Below are 20,451 nucleotides of genomic sequence, written 5' to 3'. Positions count from 1 at the left end.
TCTAAGGGCCTTTCCCTGCGGCCCACTTGGGTTTCCTGGGTGCACGGGACGGACATTCCCTGCTCTCACCTTCAACCAACCACTGGCGAGAGAACAGGACACGCTGTCCAATCCTGTGCCTGTATTGAGGAGGGACTTTTGGTCGGCCTTCTTGCTCTCCTCTCTCACTGGAGAGCGTCTTTCCTGGCAGCTCTGCTGCTGCTGTGGCTTCTGCAGCCACAACCTCTCCTTCTCGGCAGCCCCTCTCCTGGGCTCCGTGTCGGTGAGCCGCCCCTTAACTACAAAGTCCTTCAGTGGACCCCTAATAGTCCATACAGCACTTCGTTGCTGCGGGGTTGGGTGCACGCCGCCCCTGCGTCACGTGGGTGGGCTCTCCTTTTGCGCCGGGCCTTTCACAGAAAATTTCTGGAATGCAGGTCCCCACCTGGACCCAGGTGGAGCATCCTGCCGGCTACGCCACTGTGAAATATAGCGGCCCCTTATATAGGAACCCGGATGGGCTTCAGCTGCTTCCCGGCAATCTCCTGTGGACACACCCCCGTGTGGCGGAAGTGCTGGCTGCGCACCCAGAAGCCCTTTGGGTGTCCCTGCTCCTCTTCCCCCCAGGCTTTGAAACCCCCTACCCGTGGACCATATATATATGTATATATGTATATATGTATTATGTATATGTGTCTGCGTGTGTGTGTGTACATTTTATAAGCCTGTTTAAAAAAAATACAACAAATGAAAATATAGTGAATATCCCATGTTCAGATTCCAGCTATACCTGCGGATTAAGGTATAATCGTGAAACAAAGAGTTTATTGTGGTGTTTACCAAGTACAATGAGATTCTTATTTACATATTTTTTACAGATTAGTAACAGTGGTATAATACAGACACCAGACAACTAGTATATTAAAGAAAATATGGGTAACAAACACACATCAGGTCTACTCATGTTCTTCAGAGTAACAGTAAATCTATATGAGTGGTAAAATTACTGTACCACTTTCCAGAACAAAAGATTGAGAAAAGTGACTGTGTAAAATGCAGGGAATTTAAATGTTTGCATTTCTAAGGCAAAATATGTTGTGTATGTCCTGAAGAGAAGGAAGCTGCATACTAGCAGTATTGAGCTGTACTTCCTATACTTTAGTATTTGTAGTCCAGCAAAACAAGATGGATTCTATGGTGAACTAACAGTCTGGCGTTGTGGGGCATAGATGTAAAGAGCTGGGCCTTCCTGTTGATTTCATGAACACATATGGGTAGTTAAGTGTAAACAGACATGATGCAATATTATGCCACTACTAAAGTCAACATATAATATTGTTATTTTTATGTTTCAAAATATTGAATATTGTGCTTCAGCATCATAGTATTATTACCTTTTATGCAACTGAAGTTCAAATAGAAATCAAAGGCAAAAATACATCAATCTGTTCCTCCTAATAAGAAAAGCCCTCAGCTTAATTCATTGTGCATAAATCTTTTTTTATTGCAGAAATGGACTTCAAATATTTGTGCACCCTCCACAGCAATAATATTTGCTTTTCATTGTACAGAAGGATCTAACAGGTGATGACACTTGTTGGATAAGCCTTTATATTTGTAGTAAGGCTGTAAACTAATAACTGAGGCAGCAATGCTTCATTTTTACAATGATGCTGCAAATGTGCATTTAAAGAATCAGAAAATGTATTAGCAAATGTACATTGCCATGAGGTACATACAGACTATTAACCTACCCTGTAAACTAAAAAAAGAGCTGTGACAAAGTTCATTGTCAAAGGGTCAATCAAGTTTTTACAGAAACAAAAAATCAGTTGCTAAGATTATAACTGCATTCACTTTCTTTTAAAATACAAATATTTGGCTGATTGTCAGATTGTTACTTTTTACTAAATGAATTAAATTGCCTATACAAGTTAATTAATGATGATGCTTATAGTTTTTTTTTGTAGTTTGGATAGTAAAATTACCTTGAAGTAAACCTGAAATGGTAATTCAGTGGCATGTATATGCACAAGTTAAAGAAAAAGGTTATGTTTCTTTTATATTATATTATGTCTTTAAATGGAATGTTGCACTTTGTGATTCAGATTTTTCTTGTTTGTTTGCAATGTGTTAGGGATTAAAATATCCAATGATGCCAAACTATGGTTCGGATGCCCCAGGAAACTTATATGTAATGAATTTAGAAGAAGACACACCAACGTTAAGTAAGCTGAAAATAAGCCAAGGGTTCGATTTGATCTCATTCAATCCCCATGGAATCAGCACTTACATTGACAAAGAAGGTATGGGGGTAATAAATGAACCAATTTTAATGGTTAGATCTCAATAATGAGAACATTATTTAAGCACATTTCACTTCATGAAACTGTGTATGTGACAAATAAAGAATCTTGAATCTTCTTGATGTTCAAGCACAAAGGCACATGATTTAGACTTGCTGCCTAATGGCTTCATGGAAACAGATTCCTTTCTTTTCCTAGTTACTTTCCTTTCTTTTCCTAGTTAATTTGAGGAATTAACATGTTTTCCATGTTTGCATTTCAGTTTTACTTTGTGTGACTGTGAACCACATACAGTATTTGGTTGGTTCCTGCCTTATGCTAAAGGACTGCAGAGATAATCTTTGGCATCCTGACATCCTAAAATGGAAAAAGGGGTACATAAATTTGGATGATTGAATGAAATTGCTTTGAGTGATTTTAAATTTTACAGAAATATATTTTTTAAATAATGTGAATGAAGAAAAATGTTTGAAGGTTGTTACAATAATATGGAATGGATTCTGCACATGAGCCATTTTGTTTATATGGTTTGAATTTAATTAAACATCTTAAGCAAGCAAAAAAGACACACTGTGGCTGTAAAATCCACAAAAAACCTGTCAATGTCATTTTTAGAAACAATTCATTTTATTTTCCTCTTGATTCATCCTGGTATGACATTAACCTGCCTCCAGCCCTGCAAGCAGATCCTCCAACTTGCAGGGATTGGTTTGTCCTGTGGTGGGTGCAGCAACGTGCTGTAATCAGCGCATGCTCCTAACCTCCTCCTTCTCCTCTTTAATGAATAACATGCATTTAATAAGTAACATGTTTCTTTTTTAAACAGATCACACGGTGTATGTATTTGTTGTCAATCATCTTCATCCACATTTCACAAGTCATGTAGAGATATTTAAATTTGTGGAGGAGGACAAGTCTTTAACTCACCTGAAAACGATCACTCATGAGTTGCTGACTAAGTATGTCTATAATTAATTATTATTATTATTACTGATAATGAAAACTGGATATACTTTGTTTTGTGTCTCCCATTTCATGAAGTGCCTTGCTAAATCCAGAATCTTGTTATATTTAATCTCTTATGTTGAGACACATTTCTCATGGTAAATGAACTACTCACCTCTTGTTTTCATGTATTGTAATGTAGTTATTATGCATTTAATATGGGAAAAGGCAGCAAATGTATGCTCACTGTTATATTTTTTGATTTAAAAAAATTAGAAAATTCTCATTTTAAAAAAATTTCGTTCATTGGTGAAAAAGGGTGTGCAAAATTGTTTTTTCTAGATCTTGCTACATTGCTTACGCCTTGTCGTCATAGAAACAACATGCTGGTCTCTCAACTGCTTATAAAATTCTGTTGATATTTTTCTGAAATGTTCAGAAGTTTATTATTCATTCTCTTGTAATTTGGTACTGAAACCTCATCCTAGTGTGCTGCTGTGCATGAAACACTTAGGAGGCCATCAGTATGAATGTCACCATAGTCAGAAGACCTGAATAGCTGTAGATACTTTTATAGAGCAAGTGCAGGCATATTTCCAATATATTAAATTCAATTAAATTATTAAAGTCAAATTAAATTATTAAAGTCACTAAAAAATTGCATTTTAATTTGTTTATTGTGAAACATCAGTGTACAGTACATGCTCATCACTGACCAGAATCTCATAAATGCAGCCTTCAGCTGAATATAATGTCCTGTCCGGTTTGATACGTCATTTGATTATTCTTTTTATAGACAGATACTTTATTAATCCCAAGGGGAAATTTATGACACTTAATGAACTGTCTATTCCAATGAGATAATTAGAAAATAACAAATTAAACATCCCATAACATCTAGAACACAAGTCATGTGGAAACAGAGACATAATTAGCACAAAATTAAACAAAAATATGTTTGTTACCATTGTCTGCGGTTTTTTGAAGTGGTTTTGCATATTTCAATTCCTTTGATTCTAATTAATTTATGGTACAATTATAATAGAGATGACAAAATGAATGGTCAATATTTTAATCTTTCCATAATTCTTCTATTTTAATTGGTTTTAAAACACAAAGTACCCAGTTTAATTAAGTAGTCTGTACTGCATAATTGGATAAACTTTGTTTTATGTCACTTGCGACATGAAGTGCCTTTTTGAATGCAGGGTCTTGTTATATTTAATTACTTATGATGAGACACATTTCTCATGGTAACTGAACACTTACCTAAGCTAACTTCTTGCTTTCACAATTTGCACTGAGCCTATAAATTCAGAACTAGCCAGTTATATGCAGGTTTGCATAGTAGGGTATAAATGTCCACTGATTTGTAAACTGCTTTTGTTTTGTTTCTAAAATGTTTTCAATTTGCATTGAACATTCTCTGTTTCAAGTAAACATGAATGAGCATCTAAATCTAAAAACATTTTACACAGAAAACACATCATAGAAATGGAATACAGTTTGGTAAACTAGTTTTTTTAGAAGAGCTCTAGTTTACTTTATATGAAAACAAATAACATACACAATCAGCAAGAGTCATTAGTTAGCCTTTGATTAAAATATTACACTGTTAGCCACCTACTGTATATGTATTGATTCATTCATTTGCACATATACAAACATTTCATTATGTCCCTTTCACATGTAAAGTTTCCTTTCAGGCCAACTTTTTTCATTTCTATTGGAGGCTGGTAATATACTGTATCTACGAGTTAAACACAATGACAACACCTCCTGAGCAAGCAAATTATTGCTTCTGATGTGACATCAAAAATCTGTGAAGAGGAAACACTTGCGGTGCTTGGATGGGATTTAATCTTAGTAACTTTCAACATTTGGATTAAAAGCTTGCCTTCACTAGTTGGTGCTTGATGTTTCTTATTTATATACCTTATCTTTAGAAATACAAGCACCCTATAAACAGAATGTCATGTTCACTTTAATCATCCAGAATTATTACCATCAAAATAGAATTACATTGGAATTTGACAGCCATCTCTAGTACAAAATAATATTTTACATCTTCCAAGGCCTGCGATGGGCTGGTGCCCTGCCCAGGGTTTGTTTCCTGCCTTGCGCCCTGTGTTGGCTGGGATTGGCTCCAGCAGACCCCTGTGACCCTGTAGTTAGGATATACTGTAGCGGGTTGGATAATGGATGGATGGATGGATCTTCCAAGGCGCACTCACTTTTTCTTTTTTAATAGTTTTATTTCTGGACAGTTAAATAATCTATAAATTGTGTGGTTTCTTGTCTGCAGTGTAAATGATATTGTAGCAGTCGGACCAGAACGTTTCTATGCAACAAATGATCATTACTTCACGGATCAATCTTTGCGTTTTCTTGAGAAAGTCCTAGGACTGGCATGGTGCAATGTGGTCTACTACAGTCCTGAAGAAGTGAAAGTGGTGGGAAATGGATTACATTTTGCGAATGGCATAAACCTTTCACCTGATTCAAAGTAAGTGAATGACGCATGTCCTTAAAGGTTTCAGTTGGAATTGTAAACAGCGGAATAACTACTCTCTCCCACACTTATATTTGAACAACACAGACACAGTCAGTTTATGTTCTAAGTAGTTTTTAGTCAGCAGTTAGTTGCTTAATTTTGTTTTCCTATCTGTGTAAAAACGTATGAACTTACAATTAACCACAGGCATAAAACTTGCCAAAATGTGTTTTAATATAAGAAGCTGGCTCACTTGGGTGTACTGTCTTGAAGGCTCATTAATATTTTCATAGTATTCTTTTTCTATGTTGTCTTCCACAGAACAGACAAACAGCCGATCATATTAAGAGTTCATTACAATGCACAAATGAGCTTTTGATTAAGATATTTGTATCAATGAAAACCCATAACCACCTACTGTAGGCCTGAGTGGTCAGCTTATGAAAACACAAATCTGTATGCTTTATCAACTGAAAGGTTAAGAATGAAGTGATGAAAGACAAAACTCACTCCATATATGAAGAGTTTATAGCAATAAATGAAATATGAAATATTATGTCTTTTGAAAGCACAAATGAACCTTTAGATTGGCAAAAAAAAAAAAAAAAATAGCAAAGACCCTTAAAGTTTCAACTTAAACAGAAAACTATAATCCATTTAAGACTGTTCATTATGTAAAAACTAAACATCTTTATTTAAGATAAGTGCACTCAATGACTAAAAGATGTAATCCAATTTGCATGATAGTTGCAATCGTAAAGGCCAGATATGGTCATTATTTTACGATTCTTGTGGTTGTGAATCAGATTTATTATAATTTTGAGCTTATTTTGTGATTCTGAATTTGTCCTGATATTGCAGTTGTATGTTTTTGATTAAAGACAACTCCATTTTGAGGATCATTTACACTAGAACAATTCCAATTACCACCTTGTTACAGCAGATGTTGCACCAGTTGGTGTCATTATGGTGTTGTGGTGTCTGTGGCTCTGAATTTGTGGAGTACATAGCTTTTTGAAGACTAGGGAATAGTTAATTTTGTGTGAATGTTACTCAGCTAAGAATTTTGGATAATGATTTGGATTTTAGCAATTGTTTTCTTTTTGAATTCTTGTTCTTTTACCTTGGCTTGTCCTGCACTTTGCCTTCCATGTGCCATTTTTCACCAGGACACCTGTCCCTTATGCTCATACCCTTGAACCAAGTACCATACATTAGACTTATAAATGAAAAGACAATAACCTGGCAGGTGCAAAGCACAAATAAGTTTTGATAGGGAGTGAATCATTAGCCTTCATGAAGCCAGGTAGTGAACATGATGTTTAACTGCACAAGATGGCCATAAGATAGTTACAGCTGATTCACTTTTCTATTAATAAATACAAGCGAACCTTTATAATAATGAGGAAGGCTTTACAAGGAACAATACCATGGGATGTCTAAATGATCAAATGACAGAGCATCAATGTACACTTGTTTGTGCTTTTTGACATTTGTTGAGATTTAGCGCCCTTCATTAAATGCAGGGTAGTGTCTCAGACCCTGGACCACCTACTCACAGAGCTGACGACAGATTCCATTGACCTGTTACCAAAGCACACTGGACAAATAATGAACTTAAGAACCTTTAACTACTTATAACATTTTCGCAGTTCTGATGCTTGCTAGGGGCAATTGGACCCGGGTTCTGTCACTGACTGTATGACATTTTGTATCGCATCTGCTCAGTACGCTTAACAACTTGACAATGTTCAATTGACCAAGCCTCCCACCTCCCTGGGATTCCAGTGTGTTGTGAACCACTTTCCCTGGCGTTTCTGAACTTGTCTGCAGTCTGCTGCACAATGTCCACTAACAAGTTCTTCCTCAGTAAGGAACCAATACAGTGCTCATCTGAATATGCCACAGACCACCATTTGGCAATTATGACTCCACACCAAAAGTTTATGTAACTACCAATGAGAATTTTAACTATCACCTATCTGTAACTTCCAAGTGCCACTATTTGTTTTTTTTTAATCAAACTCTATTTGTATTTGCTTCTGCCTAAGATAAATTATTTTTAATATTTCTAGTCTTACCTAGCACAAGCAATGTACTGTATTAATTTAATAATTAATTAATATTACTTTTTTAATTGCACTTTCTAAATCCATCTTTTAGTAAAGTCATATGTCTTCATCTAGTATGAACTCAAGTGTTCACATTTGTTTGGGTTGCTACTACATATTACAACTGCATTATCACTTCTTCATACTAATAATTTACTAACGATTATATAGGATGACTTCCCAGTTCTCCTCTTTCATTCTTTACTCATGTTTTAAATTTTATTTTTGGTTTATCTCCATTGTAAACTGCAGAGTGACCTCTTGAGTTAGGACCTGGCACCACTGCTAAATGATTTGGGCATCCAGGGTTCACATTCTGTGCCTGGATGTTGTCTGTGTGTGTGGCTTGTGTCTTCTACCTGTCTCTGTGCGAGGTTTTTTTTTTTTTTCAGGTTCTCTTGTTTTCCTCCCACATTTCCAAAGACGTGCATATGAGGTTAACTGATTATTATAAATTGCCCCTTTGTGGACTTGTATGTGAGTGAGTTTGCCCCTGCTCTGCAGTAGATTTGTACCCTGTCTAGTATTGACTTCAACCACGTGCCAAGTGCTAGCAGGATAGGCCACAGCCCACATGTATTACTTTCAGCAGTTTTAAAAAAGTAATGCTATAGTAAGCCCTTATTTCACTGCACGACTTTTCCAGCAAGTTGGGGGCAATTACAACACATTCCAGTGACTTCCATGCATGTAGCTTGACACCCCAATCACTCTGTCAGACTGGTTTGCCTCTTACTTCGGCCACATCAGACAGGTTTGATTTTGTCTGAATTTGAAGTGGCAGACAAGCTAACAACCAATGAGTGCTCACCCAGAAGTATAATGCATGCAGCATGGTCCCGAGGAAGGAAAAGAACCAAGGTGTTTTGTACCATGTAAACTTAAGGGAGGCTTGAATATAGAAAAGAAAAGGGCCAAAATTGTGGGTATACATGCCTGGAAAGCCTTCGTAAAGACACTAGCTCTGTCAGGCAACACATTATTGGAGTGTGGCACTCTTGAAATGGTTTGAGATTCCAACATTCTCAAGGAGATGAGAATCAGCAACTGCAGTCCTTACAGTAAGTATGACATCCTCTCCAACTAGAAGTTGTGTAAAGTGCCACCACCTGCAGCATACGTTAAAAAGCACAATGAAGTATTTGACATTTTGTGCCCACTTTAATCTGTTAAACTCGGAGTCATCCTCAAAGGTTGGTCCAAAAATTCTCATTACTGTTTTCTTATAGGAGTCTTTGTTGTTCTCAGCCTACTCTGCCTTCAATAATTTTTCCATTAAACCTCTCCTGCTAATTTTGTATTCTAATATTCTTTGTCAAAAAATATTTTGCAATGTATGTTTGGCCAGCTAGCATTTAAACACAAATAAAACAGTGTTTTAGATGTCAGGGTTTTATGTGGCCATCTATCCATTTTCACACACGCTTAACCTGATTTAGCATCTTTAAGTACAGTGTGAAATGATGAGGTAAACACATGAAAATGTGATAGGAAGCCAGAGGAATTCTAGTTTAATGGATAGATTATTGTCTACAAGAGTAAGAAATTAAAAGTCAAGTCAATTTGCTGCACCTGGCAGACCTTCAGGTGCAATTTGGTGAAGAATGAACTTTGACACCCTGTTTAAGTTGGCCTTTTGTTGTGACTGCGAGTTTTATTTTGCAGATGTGAAAATTAACTAATGAAATCAAAGCAGTTCAGAAGATTCTAAAGGATCTGCTCTTTTTACAGGCACATCAAACAGTGAACTGTAGCATGTATTTCATTATTTCTTGTGCAGTTTTGCCTATGTAGACTGTTTTTATGTTGTATGATTTAACCAAAACTGCTTTGTTTTATTTAAATTGGGGAATATAAGCTTACTAACTATTAGATAGATAGATAGATAGATAGATAGATAGATAGATAGATAGATAGATAGATAGATAGATAGATAGATAGATAGATAGATAGATAGATAGATAAATGGCAATCTAATACATTTAGGGGGAAAAATAGGACCATTTTGACATTTAATTGAAGGTGCTTGTTTCAAATGAAAAAAATTTGTGGGACAGAAAGAAAAGGCATTGGCACTTTCATTTTGCATAGCTGTCTGCCTTGCAGTAGATTTCATACAGCATCAGAATTTTTTCTTCTGGAAAACACAATTCAGTGGCAGTGTATTTATTTACTATATGAATGGCTGAAGAATCACATTTACCTTTTACAAGCCTTGGAATTTATTATTCCAGATGTTTATTTTCATTTGTATCTCAAAGAGCTGTGACCCTGTTGTTAGGATATAGCGGGTTGGATCTCAATGACATTTTGATGCAAGTCTTGGCCTGGCTGCTGCTGCCTATGGTCTCTATACAAAACCGGTGGCTGGTCGCGTGGCACTGGATTATCATTACCACCTATAAAAGTTGCTGGTATGCCAGTTTCACCATCCTAGCCGTGAGAAAATTCCAGGGAAAAGTAATTGTGCTGTATCTTTTTTTTAGGGTATTTATCTTCAAGTTTGATATTGACATTTTGCTGTGATAGTTTTGACTTCCACTATTTTGGATTTTTCCTTATTGTGTGGACACTTGAAAATATGAATTTCCAATATAAAATCAAAATGATCAAGTCTTATTATAGTAACTGTTTTAATAAAGCATTGATATAAAAAAATGAAATTACACGAATGTCAGCAATGCAAACAATGTAATCAATGCAGCACTACACTAAAGAAGTGAGTGCCACTATCATCTAACTAATATCAACAGAACAGACATTCTACTCAGAAGCCATACCAAAAACAGCGTAAAAATGCAACCACACAATAAACACATTTGAACACCACTGCAGATGGTGTAGGCATAATATTAAAATATACGTATGAATCAAATGCAATACTGTATAACACCGGAACTAAGCAGAATGTGTGCTCTCTATAACATGTTTATGATTGTCTGTGCACACATCATTCATAGTGGACAAATGTGGCACGTGTTTTAGTCCATCTCTGTGTGACGGTGGGGGTCGGCTCCATACTCCCACTCTTGTCTTGGAACCTCTTGAACCCGACACCGTTGATAACGTAACCGGAGGCAAGGGGATAGTGAAAAAGTGAACACTGCTTTTATTAAAAGGCAATTCAAAAAGTGTTGAAACAAAAATGAAAAGGTGCTTGTGGAGGTTAAAATAGCTCAATAAATAATCCGTTAAAACAAAGTTAAAAACCACAGACAGCCCATAAAAAACAGTGAGCCCCAATAATTCCCTTTAAACCTTGTGTCTCCTCCCCTTATCCTGTCCGGACCTTGCTGAAAGGAGGAGATGCCCGCTGTCAGGTGCAATCAACCTTCGTATCGGGCTCCATTCCCTGCCACCCTTCCTTTCGAGTATGCAAGGCAACCCACTGAGCCCCACATGCCTCTCCCACCGTTCACCTTCGGCCCTTGTGGGCATTCTTGCTCTACATTTCTGTCTTCCATTTCCTTTTAACATCTTTCTTTTTCGGTCTCTGGGCAGTCTGTTTTCCTCTTGACCTCCAATTTGCTGCTAGTAGTATTATGTCAGGCACCTTCAGTCAAAAAGTCAATCAAATTTGATTGATGACCTTAAGCCCCATCCCTTTTGATTTATGACCGTAAGTTCCACCCCCTCCACTTGATTGGTGGATTTGAAGGATTCACCCTGCCCCTGCACCTGTTTGCCCCCCTCCTTGCCCCCACCCCCAACCACCTGTTAGGCCACCTGTTTGCCCCCCTCCTTATCCCCACCCCATCCACCTGTTTGGTCCTCCTTTCTGTCAAGGGCATTTTGATGGATTTCTGACCTCTCCTTGAGCCCCCCACCTCCACGACCCACACACCCTCCTGCCTCTTTACCCCGGGAAACTGTCAAAGGCATTTTGATGGATGACTGCCCCTCCTTAAACCCACCACCACCACCCCACCCACCTGCCCTGCCCCATCTCACTAGGGCAAGTCCAGACATGCCCAAGGTCTGCCTAGGCCCTCACCCCTCCCCCCTCCACTCCTTGAACCCATCACCACCCCCCAACCACTTCCTAGCCCCCCTTTTTCCAAGACAAGTTCAGGCATGTCTACGGCCTGAAGGGCCTGCCTACGACCCGGTCAGGCAGCACCTGATGGCTGGGCAGCCCCTGTTGGTTGGCCCTCCACTTCCTGGGCCACTTCTTCCGAAGACATACAGTACACACACACACACATGCTCCAGCCGGACAAGCTACCATATCGCGTTCCTGCCAGTATTGCTTTGGGTAAGAATCCTTGTATCTATGTAACTATTATTTTTAAAATATCTATTTAATCTTTGCTGTATCATTTGTAAACCCCTTGTATTTTATCTAAGCCCACTTACAGGTCCAGCTTTTCCCATCTCACTGAAAATCCTTTTTACAGAACAACAACTGAATCTTCCAACTCACAGACAGGCTCTGTGTTTAAAAACCTTCAACATCGCACACAGAAAGGAGATGTCAGGCCGCCTCTGCACAGTCCGGCTTTTAGCAGCCCCTGCGCGCGGCTGCAAGCTGGTCAGTGCCAAAGCCCTACGCGGTCCCGAACAGGCACGTAGCTGTAGCTGTAAGCTGCAACCTGTATGACTCCTGGAGCGCTGCTAGAGCCGTCAGCCTCTGCCGGCCATATGCTCAGAGTGCAGACACAGGTTGAGTCAGCCCCTGCTGACGCTGTGAAGTGCGATTGCCTTAACACAGCGGTGTGCTTCGAGCAGCAAAAACCCCTCCTCCCCTGCCCACTCCGCGCTGATTCAGTCCCTGCGCGTGCATGCTTGTCAACAACTGAGCATAAACCCCCATCCCCATGCGCTTGGCACTTACTTTTTCCCAAGACGGACGGATCTTTAAAAGTTAAACGTTTTAATGATCATGTGTAAAACACGAGATAACTAGTTCGATATAAGTCCTTTAAAAATCACACAGTTAAATAAGATGCAACAGATCCCTTTTAAATCACATTTGAGACATCTAAATGCTAAATTAATTAATATATTTATAATTTGTATTTCAATCGATCTAAAACAATCCCTGTTCTATCCAATAAGACCCATGTTAATCCTCCCCTAATGAAGAAATGCGTTTAGTTTTTCTAAAAGTTAGATTGCCTTAATCAGATCGGATATCTCGGGCTAGAGAAAGGAACTTTAAAATACTCTTTTGTCAAAACCGATCTTTTCAAAGCACATTGCCCCTCATACACAAAGTTAAATAAGATGCAACAGATCCCTTTAAATCACGTTTGAGACGTCTAAAAAATATCTAACCTTGGATGTATAATTTATATAAAAAAAGTATATCTAAAACAAGACCGCTCCTATCCAATAACACCCATTTTAAACCTCCCATAAGGAAGAAATGCTTTTAGTTTTTTCTAAAAGTTAGATTGCCTTAATCAGATCGGATATCTCGGGCTAGAAAAAAACAAATTAAAATACTCTTTGGCTGCCTGAAGCTAAGGTGGGTCTGGGGAATCAGTGTCGATTCACACTTCAGCTGTTAGTCCGGCTCAGGCTGGTTTATGATCTTTAACCGCAATGCAAAGAGTGTCTGGTGGCCTGTGTCTTAAAGACAGCTGCTTAAAGAAATCTATGTCTTACAATAGATTCTATTTAAAAGAAATTCTGGACTTTTCCATGTAAGGATTTTTAGATGTCAGCCTTGTGACGGACAACGGACATTACACAGGTGTCCAGTTAAAATGATGGGCAAGCATCTGTTATTACAGATCACCGTGCACATTTCAAAAAATACTGCTTTTTTGGGTATATAAATAAGTGTTCAGACCGGTCCATTACTCAGCAGGCCGTTAATACTGAAAGAGGACACCGAATCTCGTCGGAAACATCAAGGATCACGGTATGGCATATTTTTGTTATTATATACGCCAAACGAGTATGTTTTTAGAAAACGGATGGATGAACCCTTATATTTTATCCTTAATATGAATAATTTCCAAGTTTATTCTCAAGTGCGTGCGTGCGCGCACTCGTGTGTAGGCGCATGAGCACGCTCGTGTGTGCGTATAATATGCATCATTTATATCTATCTGCATGTACGATGATTAATGTACAACTTCATAGGACTGAAGCAAACAATATTCGTTTTTTCACACCGAAACGGGCTTTACAATCAAGTAGTTTTTGTCTCGGCGTCTAAAAATTCAAACAGAGCCTCTTCTCTGAGAATATTCAGGGATGGTTTAAAAGCGCAGGCCGGTTGTGTATTAGCTCTGGCGTAATAAGAGGTCGGTATTCTGAACTACGTACAGAAGGGCCCGTTTGTGAAATGCGTACTCTTTCGAATCGGGCTCACTGTAGCAGGGGAATCTCTGTACGGGGGTCCGCATGTTTTTAAAAGTATGGGATATCGAAACATTTTTACTTTATAAACTCTCATTTGTTACAACCGGTTGGAGACAGCCTCCAACGATGAACTGGATCCAGGAGCATATATTGAAGCGAATGCTTAATAGACATAAGGCAACTGTGTTTTCATTCATTTCGCTAAATGAAAAGCAATTATTTTAATACAGAATAGTAGCCCCCCCAAAGGCTGGGTGATTTTAGACGTGTGGGTAATATAATTAAATTATTTTTAAAAGTAATCCCACACTGCACAAGAGAGACAGATTCCACGTGTGGTTTAGGATTTGCTGTGGTCAGTGATGATTTTTAATTATTTCCTTAGCTCATTTCTATAACATAGGAGCCTTTTGACAAAGGAAAACTCTGTAAATACACTTGTGTATTTAAACGGAGATTTATAAGAAAGCAGGTTTCTACCTTAGCCTGATTACTCACCTTATCCCAGTTTTGTACGTGCATGTAAAAGCACTCACTGTTACACTAGCACAAAATTTTGATATTTTCTGTCTACTCAAAAAACTAAAATTATTTCTGTTAACATAGGTGATAACTGGAAAACAGTTCACTATTTTTAATTAGAAAGTTAAAAATAGAAAAGCCCAATTATGATTTTTGTTTTGTCATGGTAGGGTCCTAGGGTGACACTTTTTCCCTTTATATTCTTTCTTATGTAGACTTTAACACATACTGTATTCTTACCAAAATAGTTCATCACTTCCCAATTCCTGTAACTTCAGGTAATTAGACAGACCTCCATAACAGGCAAGAGAAAAGCATCTTTAAAACATAAGAAAAATCCTTGTTTCCAAAAGAGTTCTGCCCATTTTTTCCAACTGTTTTCTTGACTGATCTTTGGAATCATCATAGCCTTTCTGATCACATCCACCCCAAACATAGCATATAACTTAATTTCTGTGCTCATTTTAAATGATAATAGACAGTATAAAGTCCCCAAAGGAACTGGGTAGGAACTGGAGACATCTGACTTTTTCTATCATAATTTTTTTGTGAACCGAGTTTTCAGAACTGTTTAAATCACGCCCCCTAACGTTTTTTTGAAAGTAGCCCACTAATACCAATATGTCCTTTTTTTAATTTATGATATACCATAGATGCATATTTTATTATAACTACTTAACTTTTATCTAACTCAGTATTTATTTTTCTAGTATCAGAATGTAGTTTAAGTTATTTTGTTTTGGGTTGAATAGATGTATTTTTCATATTTTCGATTCTTTGTTTTATTTTTTTCACATCTTCACGCCCCCTTTTTGTTACTTCACGCCCCCTAGGAGGCCATCCCCACAGTTTGAGAACTACGATTTAAGGAGATTATTTGTAAAACACTTTGTGGCACTTCAAGCTAAATTAGATTTCCTTGGTTATTCAGCTGTCCATTGGTGTTCCATTTTTGTTATAAATTGTATTTAGTCTCTCTTTATTTACTAAACATTTTATATTTTGAATAAAAAACAGTTATCTTGTTCAGGTTTTAATTTAAAACCGCATTTTCATCAACAGGCCCTTTGGTACTCAGGATGCTTTGTATAATACAAAGTTTTAGAAATTCTGTTAATGCTTGGTAACAGCCTTCCATTTTACATCAGTTATGAGACCCTGAAAAATAAGAATGGTTATAGTAGGTTATAGGAGCCTGTACACTACAGGGCTGATGATTAGGCTTATGCTGGACACATTAGGCAAATCAGGATGGAAATGTTTTGAGTGAACAATTACATAATATTATATGTGTTAGCACAAGGATTAAAATTTTACTAAAACTTTGTGGTTTATTCTTTCTTTTAGGTAGTCCAGGTTACATAGGACAGCTATCATTGAAAACTGCTTTTCCCCTCTGTTTGTGAAAAAGCACCCTTGTTTTAGTAGCATTCAGGGTGAAGGGATGTAAGTTTAAACTGTGATTCCAAGAGTCAACAAGTGTCTGCAATCTTCTTGAATACGAGTCAAAGGACCAGGGTTTGTGCCGGGATCATAGTCAGGGGCAGAGTTAAGCTAGACATTATCATTCCAAAATGTAACAGTGACTCGACCATATCACAAATATAAGATAGTAAAAACTAAAATTTACAAATACTAAGTCACAGAGGAGATTAAAAACATATTAAGACCGGATCAACAAGGGATCACCCCAAAATCACAGCACACTACAACAGAACCTACGTTTCTGAGGTATATTATCAGCTAAACTGTCATCTATTTACCAGTTCCACGGGTTGCAAAGAGTTAGGGAAAACATTATTTAACATCTGCTAGTATGAGGCTAATTAACATTAGCCGGTTATTGTTAGAATCTTATCTGGAACTATAAGTCAGGTTTGTGTTCCTCCTGATTCAGGAAGAACATTAAATATTGGAGTTTAGAATATGAACTAGACTGATAGTCTTGATGGTAAGGACATTTGTGCCAAAATAAATAAATAAAGTTAATTATGAAGTGAATACATGAAAAAGTGGAGTTATAAAGAAGTTATTACAATTTGAAAAACTGTTGTGATGTATAAAATTCATTGATAGGTGACAAAACCAGCACGAAAAGAAACCTTTTGAAATAAATAAGCTTTTTTGACATGCAGTCTGGAATAGTCTGAATATGTCTTAAAGAGTTCATTTTTAATAAAACTTAAAAGGCAAATTAAAAATATTAAATAGTAAACCTGAATAAAACACAGAAGTATCATTTAATGATATCAATTAGTGTTAAGTATTATCATCCACTGGGATCTATTTATAAGGATTATTTAATTTAGTTATAAACAAAATGATTGGTTGCATTTTGCTTTGAAATTAACAATAGTTTGATACAGCTTTAAGAATTAGAATGCAAGACAAACCTATACACTTAATAACAAATGTTGCTAATTCAATAGGAGTATCTCGGATCTCTGTTTTATTTTAACCTTTTGACAGGGAAGTATACCACTGTATATTGAAAATGAACAGCCGACATGCTAATTAAATAGATATAATCAAGATATTTTAGAATATGGACCTGGCACTAACCCATGATTCTGACAAACTAAAGGGTCTTCACTTAATTGTCAAACATCCTGCGGGGGCTATGGATCTTGTAATGGAGAGTGCAAAAAATTCTAGAATCTTTACTCTTTAATGGTCCATATGACGGAGATCTAGCGCCTGTGTCCACAGTGTTAACCAAACATAGGACATGATGTTCAAAATTCACCTAGGGTTTTTCAGAAGAGAAGTGCAGCGTGTGTTCTGTATTCTCTTTTCTGTATTAACTATTCACAATGACCATACTCCCGAGACCTTAAGTTTTTTTATGCAGAAGTACATTTCACAGACTCGAAAAAGATACATCCATCAAAATGCTCTTGACACAAAGGAGGCCTAATCAGGCCGGTGGGGTGGTAGTTTCTTTTCAAAGAGTCTTTGCCCCCAAGCAGCCTGGATTTGTCGGGCTATAAAAACTTTTTCAACAACGTGTTTTGAACGGTTAACAATCAACATCTCTCCGGCTATACTCCTGATCAGGCATGATGGTCTAAGGACCAGACGGCCACCTAAAATGGCCTGTTTTGACCTGAGGCTATCGTGCCCGACTCTGAGTACTCTACGCCTAACAGCTAGCCTCCAGACCAGCCTTCTTGGCCAGACCTTCTTATGCCTTGACCTGGCCAGATCTAGGATCCTGAGCCTCAGGTACCTGCTAATGGCGATATGTATTGGTCGGATCGTTTCCTGGAGAACCGCACAGTACCTGACATTTTTGTATCTGCTAATGATGTTCCAGGGCTCCTAGCAGGGGATGAGGATATAGCCATTCAGGCCGTGCAACAAGAAGAGGCCGTGGATGACCTGGTACAGGTTCCGGCCGTTTGGAACATATCACCCAAGGATGGGATTATGCAGACATGGCCCTTGAACAAACTTGACGGACCCTGAGTGAGACATTTTGAAAGGCTCTGAAGTTGTTCAAGAGTTTGATGGAGGCACTGCCGGATATAATAACAGATCAGTACCTATAAAGTACCGGGTAGGGATGTTTAATAGACCAACCCAGCCAGACTCGACCTACGTGTCTGTTTGAGACTGACTGGCTCAGCAGCAGCGGCTGTCTGTTTTCCGCAAACCGTGGCTCAAGAGCCTGGTCATAATGACCCTGGTCTGCTTCAACATCTTTCTGCCTTTTCACCAGATTCATGCCTTTGTACAAAATGCTGTTGACAATCGGAAAAATGAACATTCTATTCAGGAGTCAATTGTACAAGCCTTTCATAACATTGACTCTGACTCTTACTCAAAAATACCTGAAATAGCTGAGACTTTCTCTGAACGCCATTTTATGGACCTAATAGGTCTGATGGACCTTTAAGGTTTTATGGGTATACGACCTGGAAAATCAGATGAAGTGTCTGAACTGAATGTACCGGTGAGATCACAGGTTTTTTGTCTGCTTTTAATCACGCTGTTTAGTTGTAATATCTTGTTTTGAAGTGGTTGGTAAAACCTCTTTCAATTTTAATATTGTTTTTGAAAATGACCAATAAAGTACCATTTGATTTTTAAACCCTAACCCTAATTTCTTTCACCGTCAAGGATGGAGGGTCGTTGAAAGTTATAGCCCGACAAATCCAGGTCGCTTGGGGGCAAAGACTCTTTGAAAAGAGTGTCAAGAACATTTTGATGGATATCTCTTATTTGGGTCTGTGAAATGTACTTCTGCATAAAAAAAACCAAAGGTCTCGGGAGTATGGTCATTGTGAATAGTTAATACAGAAAAGAGAATACAGAACACACGCCGCACTTGTCCTATCTCTTCTGAAAAACCCTAGGTGAATTTTGAACATCATGTCCTATGTTTGGTTAACACTGTGGACACAGGCGCTAGATCTCCGTCATATTGACCTTTAAAGAATAAAGATTATAGAATCTTTTGCACTCTCCATTACAAGATCCATAGCCGCCACAGGATGTTTGACAATTAAGTGAAGACCCTTTAGTTTCTCAGAATCATGGGGTTAGCGCACAGGTCCATATTCTAAAATATCTTAGATTATATCTATTTAATTAGCATGTCGGCGCTGTTCATTTTCAATATATGTGGTATACTTCCCTGACCAGAGGCTTCTTGTCAAAAGGTTAAAAGAAAACAGAGATCCAAGATACTCCTATTGAATCAGCAACATTTGTTATTAAGTGTATAGGTTTGTCTTGCATTCTAATTCTTAAAGCTGTATCAAACTATTGTTAATTTCAAAGCAAAATCCAACCAATCATTTTGTTTATAACTAAATTAAATAATCCTTATAAATAGATCCCGGTGCTTGATAATACTTAACACTAATTGATATCATTAAATGATGCTTCTTTGTTTTATTCAGCTTTACTGTATAATATTTTTAATTTGCCTTTTTAAGTTTTATTAAAAAATTAACTCTTTAAGACATATTCAGACTATTCCAGACTGCGCATGTCAAAAAAGCTTATTATTTATTTCAAAAGGTTTCTTTTTGTGCTGGTTGTCACTTATCAATGTTTTTTATACTTTTAGTTCCAGATAAGATTCTAACAATAACCGGCTAATGTTAATTAGCCTCATACTAGCAGATGTTAAATAATGTTTTCCCCAACTCTTTGCATTCCCGTGGAACTGACTAAATAGATGATAGCTTAGCTGATAATATATCTCAGAACACGTAGGTTCTGTTGTAGTGTGCTGTGAGCTTGGGGTGATCCCTTGTTGTTCCGGTCTTAATATGTTTTTAATCTCCTCTGTGACTTAGTATTTGTAAATTTTAGTTTTTACTATCTTATATTTGTGATATGGTCGAGTCACTGTTACATTTTGGAATGATAATGTCTAGCTTAACTCTGCCCCTGACTATGATCCCGGCACAAACCCTGGTCCTTTGACTCGTATTCAAGAAGATTGCAGACACTTGTTGACTCTTGGAATCACAGTTTAAACTTACATCTCCTTCACCCTGACTGCTACTAAAACAAAGGATGCTTTTTCACAAACAGAGGGGAAAAGCAGTTTTCAATGATAGCTGTCCTATGTAACCTGGACTACCTAAAAGAAAGAATAAACCACAAAGTTTTAGTAAAATTTTAATCCTTGTGCTAACACATAAAATATTATGTAATTATTCACTAAAAAAATTTCCATCCTGATTTGCCTAATGTGTCCCACATAAGCCTAATCATCAGCCCTGTAGTGTACAGGCTCCTATAACCTACTACAACCATTCTT

General features: G+C 37.6%; 1 protein-coding gene across 1 annotated transcript; it reads left to right on the top strand.

Annotated features, from left to right (window-relative positions):
- Positions 1 to 1,489: 1,489 nt before the first annotated feature.
- On the top strand, positions 1,490 to 18,140 carry LOC120515499 (serum paraoxonase/arylesterase 2-like). The gene is made up of 6 exons (XM_039736560.1): positions 1,490 to 1,563; positions 2,117 to 2,285; positions 3,112 to 3,244; positions 5,536 to 5,736; positions 12,233 to 12,366; positions 17,989 to 18,140. Exons 2-6 carry the CDS (start codon positions 2,132 to 2,134, stop codon positions 18,138 to 18,140), a joined length of 774 nt encoding a protein of 257 aa, XP_039592494.1. The 5' UTR covers positions 1,490 to 1,563; positions 2,117 to 2,131.
- Positions 18,141 to 20,451: the final 2,311 nt, after the last annotated feature.

Source organism: Polypterus senegalus, chromosome 15 (genome assembly GCF_016835505.1).
Source record: "Polypterus senegalus isolate Bchr_013 chromosome 15, ASM1683550v1, whole genome shotgun sequence".
Classification (NCBI taxonomy): Eukaryota; Metazoa; Chordata; class Cladistia; order Polypteriformes; family Polypteridae; genus Polypterus; species Polypterus senegalus.
The sequence above is the reverse complement of the archived record's forward strand: the minus strand, read 5'-3'. Positions and strand labels throughout refer to the sequence as shown.